The sequence below is a fragment of the Perca flavescens genome, chromosome 22 (genome assembly GCF_004354835.1).
Source record: "Perca flavescens isolate YP-PL-M2 chromosome 22, PFLA_1.0, whole genome shotgun sequence".
Taxonomy (NCBI): domain Eukaryota; kingdom Metazoa; phylum Chordata; class Actinopteri; order Perciformes; family Percidae; genus Perca; species Perca flavescens.
The window spans coordinates 2,407,505-2,423,224 of record NC_041352.1 but is presented as its reverse complement, the minus strand read 5'-3'; the positions used below and the strand labels follow the sequence as shown (position 1 = coordinate 2,423,224).

General features: G+C 45.4%; 1 protein-coding gene across 1 annotated transcript in view; it reads left to right on the top strand.

Moving 5' to 3' along the window:
- zeb1b (zinc finger E-box binding homeobox 1b) overlaps positions 1-14,716 on the top strand; it is a 58,319-nt gene extending 43,603 nt beyond the window's left edge. The window contains exons 3-8 of the mRNA XM_028569351.1: positions 4,320-4,481; positions 5,643-5,845; positions 6,458-6,563; positions 7,043-8,757; positions 9,823-10,003; positions 10,736-14,716. Coding sequence (XP_028425152.1) covers positions 4,320-4,481; positions 5,643-5,845; positions 6,458-6,563; positions 7,043-8,757; positions 9,823-10,003; positions 10,736-11,457 — 3,089 coding nt within the window. The 3' untranslated portion in view covers positions 11,458-14,716. The remainder of the gene's footprint in view (positions 1-4,319; positions 4,482-5,642; positions 5,846-6,457; positions 6,564-7,042; positions 8,758-9,822; positions 10,004-10,735) is intronic.
- Positions 14,717-15,720: the final 1,004 nt, after the last annotated feature.

The window sequence follows — 15,720 nt, the reverse complement described above, 5'->3', positions numbered from 1 at the left end:
GCATATTTTCTTTTGACTTCACTCATGAGCGCACACACACACACACACACACACACACACACACACACACACACACACACCCCTCTTTCTTGCTCTCTCACTGTCTCTAACCCTCATATCATACATCAAGCAACATCTTTGCTGTCACTTTAAGTCGGACCGATGAAACATGGGGAAAGCCACAGTCCTTTAAACAAACACTTCTCTCGTCTCATCTCTCTCATCCCTTCATCCCTCCGTCTGTTGGTTTCACTCCTGAGAACAGAGAAGTCTCTGGTGCAGCCTTGAAAAGTGACCACCACCCACTAATCTTCTCCTCGGCGTAGCCAAGTTTGCTTCAAATTAAAACCTTGACACCCTAGCTCCCGAGACGGCCGCGCTTCAAAACCAAAAAGGTGTTTTTTCAGTGCTTTGCCATCTTTCCTTTCCTTTCCTCCCCTCCTTTTCTTTTTTTAACACTCCCTTTCTCTCTCACTGTTTCTCTTGTTCTGCATCATTCCTCTTGATTATATGGTATCATGGGCACCCTGCTCGCTGTCATTACTCATTCACTCCTAAATGATTATGTAGTGGCGGAGCAGCCCAGTGTCTGTGTAAACTACAGCCCGCTTTCCTCTAAGAACAGGCTGACTAATTCCGGAGGATAGAAAGGTAGAGAGAGCGTTGGCCTGGGAGGGCTTCTCCTTCACATTTGATGAGTTGAAGAGCATGATTACATGCAGGGTGGATCTGGAGAGCTTTGATATCATGAGGCTGCAATGGCACTAAATGACAGCAAAAGACTGGGTTTAACTGCATGGAAATATAGCCTAAGGTTGTTAGTGGAGTGCTGTACCGCATTATTCCAACCAGCAGCGAAGTTTCTTGGCTCTCACGCACGATGACACTAACTACTATTTCCTCACTGTTGGCCTGACATGCAGTGATGATATTTGATGTTCCTTAGAATTAGTCTCAAATCCATTTGGATCATTTGTGCAGCAGGGACACACAGGAACACCTACATTCCTGTGTGCCTTATGTCACCATGTGAGGTTAAAACTGAGCCACCCTTCTGGACAGGAAAGGAAGAATCTCCAGAGGAAGATTGTCCAATGGAGACACACAGCACAAACACTTGATAGCTCTAAGCCAAGGATAAGCAAATCATCCTAGATTTGGAAATACCTCACATGTATTCTCCGACTTCCCTCCTGTTGATGGGAGATAACGCACATCTTCACTAATGACTGTGGAATATTTGAGCTGTTTGTGCAAATCCTTATCGCTGATGTCTCTCCCATCCAAGATATAACCTACAAACGGGTCTGGATGCACAACCACAGGAAACGGTGGGGGGCAAAGGTCAGCCAGGGCAGGAAATGCATCATGGGATACCGTTGTATCATGTTGCAGAGATGTGGGAAGAGAAGGATGAGAAAGGAGCGAGGGAAAGAGAGGAGGAGAAAGTGGGTGGTCCGGTAATGTTGTTCTTAGACTTACTACAGTTAGGTTACACTGTAAAATAAAGAAAGAAAATACTTTTCTTTTTTTTTTTTACATCAGAGCTGCAACAGAATGTCCTACTCCAACCTCACGGGGCCTTCGTTCTGGGGTTTTTGAACTGATTTTCCACTTGTGCAGTGGTGCATTCACATCCCTGCGTCAGCACATAAACTGTGTGATGTTTCATGTCAGGGGAGCAGCCTGATAACACGGAGCCGCCTCAGCGAGGCTGTGAACCCTTCTGACCTCGCTCTGTACTTAACAAAGAGCCCAGACACAGACACACACACACACACACACACACACACACACACACACACACAGAGTGAAAACAACCGCTTGTCATACCTTTGCACCCAGACCCCCAGCTGGGGTCTTCTACTTCACACACATGCTCAACATTTAGTAGCCTAGAGGTGTGTTTGGATGCTGCCTTTGTGCAGTGGATAGGAGCTGAACACAGATCAGCACTTCCTCACATGCAACAGTGTTTGACAATGTCTTGTCAATGGCCAACAGAACTGTGAAAAATATAAGACAACTTATTAAAGGTGTAATATGTAGTGAGTATCGCTTACTGTGTGCAAACACAGAGAATGAGAGAGAGAGAGAGAGTGTGAGAGAGAGGGCAGGAGCAGAGGTCGAGTGAGCTAGAGAGTGAATTAAGAGAGTGAGCACTGCGCTGTTCTTGCTGGGGGTTATACACCCACGTGGGGCCCAAAGGCTCTTTACTGACGCCCATAAACATCCCACACACCGCAAAATAAGAAGAAAAGAGAAAATGTAGGCAGAGGGCAGGGGTCTCTGCTAGTCTCGCATTGCCAGGCCTTTATCCACAGTGCTGCAAAGGAGGGTCTGGTTAGTCCACACAGCATTCTGGGATGAGAGAAAAACGTGCTCTAGTTTATTGGCAATTCTTTAAACCAATCACAATTGTCTTGGGTGGCGCTAAGCGCCGGACGGAGCCACGGTGCCTCTGCAAAATAGTCTCAGGAAGGAACTTGTTTTGGTGGAACATCTGTACGTTCAAAAGTAGTTTTAGTCGTGCAACAGAAAACTCAGATTGGACAGATAGTCTAGCTAGCTGTCTGGATTTACCCTGCAGAAATCTGAGGAGCAGTTAACCATAGTCCTCACAAATCCAACGGAGGTTAGAACGCCAACACAAAGGAAGAGGAAGGTGAAGGACATCATGCTGAAAAGAAGGACATCCAGCGGATTTTTCGGCGGCACTTCAAAAATCATAGATAGATAGTCGTGGATATAGACTAGGTCTCTGCAGATACAGACACACTTCTCGTGGGACATAAGTGATGATTGAGAGCGATTGCTTTTGCATTAGTCTACACATTATTTTTTAGTAAAATACTACGTATTATATCTTTTAATGGTAATGGTAAGCGTATTTCCCAAAATGTCAAACTATTTCTTTAAGTTGGTCTTTAAACTTGTCTGGGGGGCTGTTGTTGGTCGTGGGAGAAAAGCTGTGTGATATGTGGGGGTTAGCATCCCCCAATGTGTTCCAGACCCTCCACTGTATGATGGCAATCCCACAATTCCACTTTCTCAGCACCTGCTGTTGGCCTCCTGCTTTACAGACACACGTTCACCAACACAAAGCTTTTTCTCTGTATCATCTATTATCTCTGGGTTTTCTTCGAATGGTCTTTAATAACCCTAGCAACAAATGACTGTTTCATGGCTTTTGTTAAGGCGCACCAGAGGAAGCCAGAGCAGGGCTTTATGTAAGAGCACTGGTATTCACAGTGCGTCGGTGAGTCATGAAGAGCTACACCTGTTCCCATCTCCTAGGAGAACGCAGCTGGTCCCGTCTTTCAACACACACACACACACACAATTCACAAAACACAATTCATAAATCTCCTCTAAGCTGGAGGAGTGCTTAAATCAATCCGTAAAACATCTGCCCAGTAAACACTACCACAGTATCCACAGTGGTCTAACTTTGCTTTTAGCTGATAGCTCACCCTTGAAATTCTTCTCTGTAATGACACACATAGGCACACTGACATATCCGTAGAGGAATAATGCTCGGTTCAATCGCCGACACACTATACTTGGTGCCGGTATCCACTTCAGGAAGCTCTGGAAGAGCAGAGACCGAAAGAGGGAAGGAAGCTTCTGTGCATCCTCAACTCCCATCGTCAGGTTACACTTCCTATGATCCGCAGCTCGGTAATTAGCGCTCGTTAAGACTAGCTAGCCAGGCTCATGTGATGTGGAGTAAGAGCACGCTCGGCTCCCACATGCAGGCTCTCATTTGCTGGGATATTAAACACAGTAAGAAGGCCAAGCCTCTCCAGAGAGCAGAGCGTGGTGTGTGTGTTAGCATGTGTATGTGCATGCTGTGTGATATCTATCCGCCGCAATACATCAGGACAAGATACATCACCTAATTATCAGTCCCAGTCTCAACAAGTACCTTACCTAACACTGTGAATAGATGCTTGCCATTCAGTTCTTACAAAGAGCTTGATGCTCATACAGTAGCCTGTGGCCTTTGATGCTAATTAGTTTTCTCATTCTATTGTGAACAGCATTCAGGATGTTGTTTTGTTTTTCTGGCGTCACATGCCTCATTCCAGGCTGGGGAACATGCCATGATCAAGAGCTTGGACTGTAAGATCCGGTTCAGTTATAATGAGACTCGCTGTGACATTAATGGACTATCACATTTCATATACAAAGGTTAAGGTTTCATATGTACAGCCTAGGTCGATAGAAAAACTTGTACGTCTTGAAATGATGGCGTGATCGATAATGCCTGCTTTTGCAGGCATGACTCTAATCAGTGAGCGTTTGTCCCTTCACAGTCAAGGAGGATTGTGTGTCAGACGCTGAGGATGATGTGAGCACAGACGCCCTAGTGGAGGAGATGCTCCAGCAAGGAGACACGGCCGTCATCTACCCAGAAGCCCCAGAGGATGAGCCCCAACGTCAGGGCACGCCTGACGCCAGCGTCCATGACGAGAATGGTACAAGACATCACCACACAGCATTCACAGTCTGTTCATGTTATACAAAACACTCATCATTGTTGTGTACACATCCCTTTTCAGAATTACTATTATGTGCTTTATGCATTGACTGCTTTAAATGTCATTCATATCTATATTAGTGCACACAAGCAAGGTGTAGTGTCCCTAAATCACACAGGCGCATGCATGCACACACACACACACGCATGCACGCACGCACGCACACGCGCGCACACGCACACACACACACACACACACACACACACACACACCACTATTTCCACCCGAGAGCTCACAGTCACTGAATTCTCACACTATTACTGCACCTACCCAGTAATTACTTGCCCCCTGGGGATGGCTCTACCTGCTCCCTGTCTCACCTTAGGTGTTAACTCCACCCCATTAACGCCACTCTCCGACATCATTACACACACCGCTATTTGTTAAGTGCAGCACACTGGGGCCTTTATTGCTCCCAGGCTTTTGGCTTTTACCTGCTACTACAGAGGGGAAAAAACATGAGGGAGAGGGGAGGATGAGAAACAGCAACACCTGAGTAAATTTGTCACGTCTGTGCGAGCCCTGACTCACGGCTACCTGGGCGATAATGTGTGTGCATTCCCATCCCGAGGCCCTCACCTGTCCCGCAGGGGAACTTAATACATCACCTGTTAACAAAGTAATGCTTTACCTGTGTGGGAGCCAGGCATCTGAGACAATCTGTTAACCAGCTTGGAGCTCAGCAGGCGGCTGTTGTTCCTTAACATGCGTGGGTGTTTTTGAAACGCTCCAAATGCACAATAGGCAATCAAATGATGGAATTTGAGGCATGTGAAAGCTATAATTGCTGGGCATGAAGTACAAAAGCAAAACATGAATTCCAGTCCTGCATTAGCAACCCAGCATGCTATTTTTTTTTTACAAGGACAGGAAGGCGTACTGGATCACTAATCAGCTATTATCCATTTGGTCACCTGGGTGCTGTTTACCTGTGGGGGAGGATCTCTCAGTGATTGGTGAACTAACAGAGGAGTGTTACTGTGGCATCAAAGAACCCTCCCTATTGAACCCCTCCCCTCTCTTCTCTTCCCCCCTTTCACTCTCATATATAGTTATTACAACACTCTCCTCTTGTGGGGTTTTTTTTTTTTCACCCAGGAACTCCCGATTCCTTCTCTCAGCTACTCACCTGCCCGTACTGCGCACGTGGCTACAAGCGTTACAGCTCCCTGAAAGAGCACATCAAGTACCGGCACGAGAAGACCGAAGAGAGCTTCAACTGCCCCGAGTGCAGCTACAGCTTCGCATACCGCGCTCAACTGGAGAGGCATATGACGGTCCACAAGGGCGGAAGGGATCAGGTAAAAACTGACTGACAAACTGGTCAGGACTGGATACTGATCAAACACCTTCACCGGTTAAACTGAACAATCTCCTCTTCTGTTATCTTCTAATTCTCTAAGGATTTGAATATTTGTATCTGCTCTTCTGAGTTGTAAGTTGAAATGCAGTTTTTAGCTAACTTAAATACTTAATGCAGCTAGGTGATTTGTAAATCACTGAATCCTCTTTTAAGAGCATACTACACAGTCTGGTACTGACTGAAACCAGGAAGTGAGAAACATTTAATATATTTAGTTTGAAAAGATATTCTCTGCTTCAGTTTAATATTCTAATATTTTTTAGTCTACACAAATAGTTAGCGTGGCTGGATAACTTAACTGGGTTTCAGTAGCATACTGCTTCTGTAGTGCTGTAGTAATTATACACCGTGACAAAGTGATTCTAAATGATGCAAACCTACGTTGAGGCTTAGTCCCGTTTCTTTAGCAGCTCGCTTCCAACCATGGTAAATAAACAAGAACTTTTGCCCTCGATTGATTAATGACATTGTGACATGAATTAGTAGCAGTTCAAAGGTTGTGTTTTCATTGTGCGTCTCATTGAATGTCCCCTCTCCCCTCGTCTGACAGAGACACATCACACAGTCGGGAGGCAATCGTAAATTCAAGTGCACTGAATGTGGCAAAGCATTTAAATACAAGCACCATCTGAAGGAGCACCTACGCATCCACAGCGGTGAGTGGACAACCCCTGTCACCATGGCAGCATTTTGTGTGTGTGGTGTGTGTGTGTGTGTGTGTGTGTGTGTGTGTGCGTGTGAGAAGGTCTACTGTATACGTTTTTGCCGTGATTCTCTGTTGGCCTCAGATGTTTCAGTGTCCATTGAACCAATATTTGTTTTATTTATGTTTAGCCGATTCCCTGTATTTAGATATCCTTCACTGTGTTTCGGTTCACTGTGTGCTCTTCCTTAACCTGCCATAATTGTGTTTCTTTTGGCATTATGGGACAGCAATTAGAGAAGGGCAATTCCCAATGGTGCCATTACATCAGCATTTAAGCATCATTGAAATGCATTAGAGCTTTTTCCTACCGCACTGCTCGTAGCCTAGTTTGCTCATTTAGCTTCATTCACTAATGGAAATCTGTTTCTCTTTCTCCCCCCACCCTCTGTCTATTTCCCTCTCTGTTATACACATTGTGGTTTTATTCAGGAGAGAAACCCTACGAGTGCTCCAACTGCAAGAAGCGCTTCTCCCACTCAGGCTCCTACAGCTCCCACATCAGCAGTAAGAAGTGCATCAGCGTCATCTCAGTTAACGGCCGACCGCGCCTGGGGAACGCCAAAACCCAGGCCCAGGGTCCATCACCAGTGCCCCCCACGCCCCCGTCAGTCCTCCGCACCCAGATTAGGGAGAAGCTGGAGCACAGCAAGCCCCTGCAGGAGCAGCTGCCACTCAATCAGATCAAGAGCGAGCCTGTGGACTACGAGTACAAGCCAACGGTGATGACATCCCCATCTATGGCCGCCATGAACGGTGGGGTTTTCAGTGGAGGTGCTGCAGCTCCTCTGCAGGGCACAGTGCAGGCCGTGGTCCTGCCCACTGTGGGGCTGGTGTCACCCATCAGCATCAACCTGGCAGACCTGCAGAATGCTCTCAAAGTGGCGGTGGACGGTAACATAATTCGCCAGGTGCTGGAAAACAATGCCAAAGGCCAGGGCCAGGGGCAAGTCAACTCGGGGTTAACCACTGGAATGCTCCATCCTGGACAGCAGCAACTCATCTCAGCCATCAGTCTGCCTATTGTGGGTCAGGATGGAAATGCAAAAATTATTATAAACTACAGCTTGGACCCCAACCAGGGCCAGCTCACGGCCCATAACCTAAAGAAAGAGCCTGAGCCAACAACACCAGGTCAAACCACCACTGACAACTTCAAGTCCCAGAAACTCCCAGAGGATCTAACCATCAGAGGCGCCAGGCCCAATGAGACTAAAGAAAAAGAGGAAAAGGCCACTAAAACTTGTCTCCTGTGTGATAAGTGTCCCGGCGGGCTGGAAGCACTCCATGCCCTTAAGCACTGCAAGAAGGATGGTCTCAGGCTGAACGGAGCAGGCCTGGATAAGTCTGAGTCTGCTGTCGCTGCCTTGCTGTCAGAGGGAGGACTTTGTAACCAGCCCAAGAACCTATTGTCCCTGCTCAAGGCCTACTTTGCCTTAAATGCAGAGCCCACCAAGGATGAGCTGGCTAAGATCTCGGACTCAGTCAGCCTGCCAACCCATGTGGTAAAGAAGTGGTTTGACAAAATGCAAGAGGGTCAGATATCACTGGGTGCCCCGACACCTCCCTCAGAGGAAGAGGACACCTGTGAAGCTCACAGTGTGGTATCTCTAGTCCCAGGGAAGAACATGGTCAATATGAGCCCTTCCGTGACCCAGGACAGCCCTACAGAAGCCACTCCAGCGGAGGTCAATGGCACTCACAGCTCGCCGGACCCTCCGTCGCCACTAAACCTGACAGCTGGCAGTCCTGTCCCAGGCCAGTCTCCCCTGAGCACTGAGGGACCCCTAGACTTGTCGCTGCCAAAGCCCGCCAGAGAGGAAGCGGAGAGAGTGGTGGCTAAAGCCCGCGTTCACCCCTCCCCTTCCCCTGGCTCTACCAATGTGGATGAACCTCTAAACTTAACTTGCACAAAGAAAGAGGCATCGCCCCTCTCAGCCATGGGCACCAGCCCCATCGCACTGTACGCCAGCCAGCCAAGTGCCAAACCCCTCGACATTGTGACCACAATGCAATGCCTAAGGGCACTAGCCACTAACAACAAACAGACTATCCTGATCCCCCAGCTGGCTTACACCTATACCACTACAGCCAACAGCCCCGCGGGGACGGAGACGCAGGAAACCATCCACCTCAACGGAGTAAAGGTGTGCTGTCATTTACGTGTCTTTGTTTAAAGTATAGTTTAACATTTTCTGAAATATGCTTATATGATTTCTTGCCCGAGAGGCTAAGAGGCTTCTTAGCTCCATTCTCTAGTTTCACTGGATTAGGTCTGACACGATAAAGTTGTTCTTTAGACTATAATGTTGCTGGAGTTCGGACCTCTTCAGGACAGCCACAGCAGACAGGTCTGACTCTGAAACTCTGAATCCTTTCCTGCACTGTTTGTGAATCATTTGGTTTCAGTGACTATCCGGTAGCCATTTTGAGAAGCAAGTGGGTTGGAATCAAGTTGGCTTTTCTCTTTTTGGAGCGATCAGTCATACCCTTCAGTCCAGATCATTACTTCTTATTGTTCAAAACCACCAGAACATGATAGATAGCGTGGAACCATCCAAAATATAATCAATAAGTCATATATAGAAATGTCAGAATCCAGCTCTTTGTAAAAATGATAGCCCCTAATAGTTCTTTATTGTGAAGACACCTAATGGGCCGGTAATGATGGATGTAGATTTCTCTGGGTGTATGAGTGATCTTCCTGGGCTGTCACCCAGAGGACATGAGGCTGCACTTTACTGCAGAGCCCCTATTGATCTGCTGGAATCTGTTTAAACGGCACACCTCTGCCTGCCGCATTGATTTATTGTTGTTGTATTATACCTTCGTGTTAAGTGGATTGGCATAGACCTGCCTTGTAAAAAAAGAGCTCTGTGTATATATCTTCTCCTTAATATTGACCCACATCCACTTTCATTGCATCAGTAGATGAGTTTAACCAGCCCAGGGACAGGAGAAAACTGTAGGTGTGCTCATACAGAGTAAGTGAACAGTATGGTTATGTTTTGGGCCGAGGGAAAAGATTGCTCACCCGTAACGTGAAAATGCTGCTGCCTCGAGAGAGATATGAGTAGGAAATGACACGCCATCATTTCCTGCAATGCACACACACACAAGTTGTTTACAAGTAGTGGTACTTTTCTGAGTAATTCCATTGTCAAACATTCCGAATTCCAACCAATACATCTGTGATTTCTCATATTCTCCAGGAAGAGAAACACGACACAGGCTCAGAGGGCGTGTCCACCGTAGAGGAGCAGAACGACTCCGACTCGGGCCCTCCGCGGAAGAAGATGAAGAAGACGGACAGCGGCATGTACGCCTGCGACCTGTGCGACAAGATCTTCCAGAAGAGCAGCTCGCTGCTGAGACACAAATACGAACACACAGGTAAATACAAACTCTCATGTTTTCCCTAGGCCTATACCCAAACACGGCCAGAAGTCACAGATGGACTAAAAAAACAACCCAGAACCGGAACTTGTCTCAACATCCCACGCTGTTGGGTCTTGGGAAAGATGAGTCATAGCGTGAGTGAAGGGGGGATTTTGTGCTACAGCGTAAAGCAGGGTGGACACCTCCATTCCAGCAGGTATTACTCAACATGCACAGAAGAGGTCTGAGAAGTTCTTTCCGCCAACTCCCCACCTCTGCACTGCCAGCTTCTCATGTGACGCCCCAAATGTTGCAAGAGGCGAGCTCTGGTAGTGATTTGGATTGCTCTAAGATGATGACTCCGTGGCCAAGTGCAGGTCAACCCTCTCAGAGGCGTTTTTTCTTTCTTTATTACTCCGATACCTGGCTTGCAAACATAGTTTTTAACTCCAAATGACCTCATCCTAGGTGAAACTAGCTGTTTCAGGCAGGGCTGGATAAAGTTTCCTTGAAGGTTTGCAAGAACAAATGTTGTGATGATGTTGTATTGTTTTGAAATGTTCTCCTTGGATACATCGATGATAGATTTATCCTTACACCCAGCAATGTGGGAGGATTCACTGCGATTGCACTGGAGTGTTTTTTTGTTTGTTTTCCATCTATGGCCGTGCCTTTTTTACTCAACGGCGTTTCCATTTTCCTTTAAACAGAGGTGTTGATGCACGTTTGTTTTCTCCTCCTCTGCAGGGAAACGGCCCCACGAGTGTGGCATCTGCAGCAAGGCCTTCAAACACAAACACCACCTGATCGAACACATGCGGCTCCACTCGGGCGAGAAGCCTTACCAGTGCGACAAGTGCGGCAAGCGCTTCTCCCACTCGGGCTCCTACTCCCAACACATGAACCACCGCTACTCCTACTGCAAGAAGGAGACGCAGGGCCGAGGGGAGGGCCGGGAGAGCCCCGAGGTGGACGGCGAGGCCCCCGCCGAGATGGAGGCCCTGGGCCGGGCGCAGCGGCACCTGGCCGCCGCCCAGCTGGACCTGGACGAGCAAGGGAGCAGCACCAGAGAGGAAGAAGAGAGCGAGGAAGAGGAGGAGGAGGACGACGACGGCGCGGTGGACATGGACGACATTCAGGTGGTGCAGATAGGGGACGAAGGAGGGGATGAGGACGAGGAGGAGGAGGAGGAAGAAGAGAGGAATGGGAAGGAGATAGAGAGAGTATTGGTGGAGGGAGGAGAGGAGGAGAAGACAGAAGTCGAGGTGGAAGAGAAAGAAGAGGAGGCTGACACAAGGCAGGAGGAGGTGCTCTGGAGCATTCGGGAAGAGGAGGAAGCCCAGATGGATACAGAAGAAGGGCGAATGGAAGAGGGGGAGGTGACGGACGAGAGCGGAGGCGAGACGCACGGGAACACGATTTCTGAGGAGCAGAACGCGACGCCGCAGGAGAAAGGAGATACTGACTGAGAGAGGAATCCGACTCCTCCGTGAGACCCAATCAGATTCCTCCTCTCCCCGTGCAGAGGAAGAACGCAGGAGGTGATGTCTGGTCACTCTGACAATTCGTTTCAGTTCACTACTGTGTAGAAATACAAATCCAGGTGTGCCTGAAAAAATACTAGTGACTTTTCCGCAGGAGAACGGTTTTCTCACTGCTAGAAAAAAATCAATTTGTAAAGAAAAAAAGATGAAGATGAAGACAAATTTTAACAAACGAAGGAAATGCATTATACAGACTTTGGAAGCTAGAGCCGACACGTTTTAGATAATGTTTTATTACTAAAACACCTTGGGTCATTTCTTTTTATCAGTGTTACTAATTTTATCACTCATATTTTAACCTTTAAAAGCTGTACAGTTGGGAGATATTTCTATACCTTTTTATTGCCAATGAACAAAAAAAGTCAGTATTTTATTAAGTTGGAAGGAAAATAAGAAAAATCCTGTGCACTACAAATGGCTTGGTTTACCTATGGATTGAGCAGTTGAGTCGTGTTGTCTACCCTTCAGTATTACCGCACTAGATATATACCACGCCATCACGCTAGCATATGTTAGCATTACGTTTCTTTTTGATGTTCTTTTGATTGGATTGGGAGCCTTAAGAAGAAAAACAATGGAGAGCGGACTGGTCTTTTCAGTCATTTACTTCCTTTTAGACTTTTAGGCTCATTGTTGTCAAAGTTTCTTATACAAATCAGTGTTTCATAGGAATAGTTTGACATTTTGAGAAATGTACTTTGTTCTGTTTTTAAGGAGAGTTAGATGAGAAGATCGAAGCCACATATCTGTCTGATAAATATACGGCTACAGCCAGCAGCCGCTTAGCTTAGCTTAGCATGAGCACCGGAACAGGGGGAAACAGCTAGTTAAAGCTAAATCTAAAGCTGCTAATGCTAGCGGTTATTTCCTGCTGATCTAATGCTCCAAACTTCAGTCCAGAAGGTGGCGATGATGCATGTGGGAATATTTGTGACCAGTGTTGCCAACTTTCTCGCTAGATTTAGCGAGCCTTCTTAGCCACTTTATTTCTAAAAAGCAGCTAGTGACAAATTTAGAGACTAATGGTACGTGTCCATTGTCAGCGTCATTTCCACGCTTACCATTCATTTCTATGGGAGCAGCGGTGCAATGCATTCTGGTAGCGTGGCGGGGACTGTGGAGGGGGTCGAGTCGCCTGCTCTTCATTTGCATAAAGTTCAATCCAGACAACTTTATGCAGATGAGGAGCGACCAGCTCGACTCAACGCCTCTCAAAAGCTGACGAAAATCTTTTAAAGCGAGCGTTGTCAATCTGAAATGAAGACAGATTCAGCAACTGCACGGCCTGTTCCTCGCTTAAACTGTTTTCAGAAACACGTTTTGGTGAACTATTTTTGTTAAATAAGAGATTGTATTCCAAATGATTTTGAAATCTGGGAGCAGACAGTGACGCGTTCGTCCAATCAGGTGTAGCCTATTTTCTTTGCCTGTCAGTGGTCAGTGAAGAGAAACTAATAACCGCCGGTGGCAAGCCCACTACCATGCAATGCTGGGGCGACACCTGCCATGAAAACAACGCCTATATGGACACGTACTTTTTAAGACCACCAGGGAAAAAGCAAGATATATTATATTGTAATTCATTCCCATGCATGGTGCTCAGACCAATCACAGTCCACAGCATTTGGTCTCTCTGCCTCTCCTATTGCACAGCGCGCAGTCGACATGCAACATTGTGTGTATGCAAATGATATGTGATGATGTCAACAATATTCAAATTACGTCACCTGGCTCATCTAGCAACTTTTAGAACTTGTGCTAGCCACATTCATTGGAAAAGAGTTGGCAACACTGTTTGTGACTTCCAGACAGAGGCAGGCATCTGCATAGCTGCATTTTTACCGGACAGATAGGAGAGTGGTATTAATCTTCTCATCTAATTTTCATCTAGCAAGCAAATAAGCGTATTAAAAATAAATGTAAAAAATGTCAAACTATTGCTTTAAATGTTCAGAGCGAGCAAAAAGGGGATTTGGAAAACTGTCCCCTCCCTATGCCTACAAACCACTCCGAGCCATATGCAAAAAAATCTAACTAAAACAAGAGAAACATGCATATCAAAAGTGCCATTGAATATTGCTGTTGAAGCTAAGCAGCTACGATCAGGTATTGCCGGGTCCCAGATCAACCAATAAGCCGGAATACTGTTGACTTTTGGCTTGCCGCCACACCTGAGAGAGTCGAGTTTAGCCTACCACGTATTCATGTTTCCTAGATTTTAGAGAAGTTGCTTTTATTTCTAATCTGAGCAGCTAAAAGAATTACGATGCACATGTGTTCCAATGGATGAAGTATGATTTCTAATTGTTGTGTCCTGCCTTTGCAAAGCTTATTCAGTGCACTTGTTTAACACACCATGAAATGCTCAGATGTGTCTTCAGGTAACAAAACGTAGGCAAATATGAATCCCAGGAGTTTAATTCAACCATGTGTTTACCTGTCAGTATTATTGTTTATCTCTTATGTTGTTTTATGTTCTGTTTCAGTGTGTGTACTGTATGTTTTCAGCAATGGCAGTATTATCCCTACCCCCCAAGGAGATGGGTATGTCTGTTTAGTCATAGAGAACTTTTATATTTATGTGTCTTATTTTTTATATTTCTTTATGGTTATTTATTACACTATGTAGTGTACAATACTGTAGTTTGTATTAATACGATAATATATTTTAGTATGGAAAAAAAAAGATTCAAAGGCAAACAACTACAAGTCTGGAAAAATGAGACTCCAGCATACTGAAGTATGTTTTTCGAACAAATAAAATGTTTTTTCCTTGGGGTAAAAAAACTCGCACCCTGCAAGCCTGAAAATTGGAACCTGTGACCTCTGTGCATCCATTCTCATGTTAGTTTTCTTTCCCCTCTCTAATATGAAGCTACTGAACTTTTGAGAACTAATCGTATGTCTAATAGCATGAGTGTGGGCTGTTTTATTGAAGGATTACCCTTAACCACACAAACTGTCCTTTTTTTGCCAAGCCAAAATAATATCGACGTTTGTTCTTTGTTTTTATTTGTGCCAATTTGTTACTATTTTTTTGTCAGTGCCACGCCCACTTGTATATGCCCCTCCCCCTTTAACACCCTCATCTTTTTTTATAGTGATTGTTTTTTTGTTTGTTTTCGTTTTTTTTGGTTCTTTTTTTTATGACTCCCCATCTCACAATAAAATACATCAATTACAAGCTGCTGGGTTTGTGATGATATTCTTATAAGAGTTTTAAAATCACACAATATTAAGATGTTGCTTGTACTGCAATATTCAAGTTAATATCACCATTAATTATCCCATAAAGGACCACTGAAGAAAATGTAAAAAGAAAGCGGGGGACATACCATTATTGAAAATTTTAGACCCTGGGCATCTTTACCGGCTCAAAAAACCCACTTAACATTGTTTTTGTGACATATTCTTAAGATGTCTTTATGAATGACTTTTTGATGAACTAAAGGAATAGCCTACACAACATATGAGATGATGAAGAATGATGAATGATGAAGAATGATTAAGTAAAGCCAATGCCATCAGACCAAAAGGGTTAAAAAAAAAAAGGCTTCTTTCCTTTAAGATTAATAGTGTGCTAAATATGAAGCTACAGCCAGCAGCCGGTTAGCTTAGCTTAGCATAAAGACTGGAAGCAGGGTAAGAGAACAGGAGGTGACTGCACCCCGCCCAAAAAATGAAAGAGAATGTGTAAGATAGAGTGTATTATTTCATGTGATTTCATTTTGGGCAGAGCCAGGCTAGCTGTTTCCAGCAGCTGGTTAGCTAAGCTAGTGGTGAAGCTAATCAGCTTTTTAACCAACTGCTGGCTGTAGCATCCTATTTAGCATACATACTTCTCATCAAAACCTAAAGAAATCAAAAAATGCTTATATCCCAAAAATATCGAAGCTACTCTTTTAAACTGAACTCCATTATATGTACTGTATATATAAATAAAGCATCAGCAAATCAGTGAAAACACATTTCAGTCCAGTCTGCCTGTTAGCAGCCCAGCCCAAGGTCAACCCTATTGATCCAGATTAGGTTTCCAGGAGGGTGGACCCTACTTCTGCCCCCCCTTCACCCACCCCCCAGCCCCTCCACCAGCATTAATTAGTAATGGAATGGACTAAAAATCCATAGTCTGTTGAGGAGTTGAAAATGATACAATAGCTGGTGAACATATTTGATAGTTCTCTGACT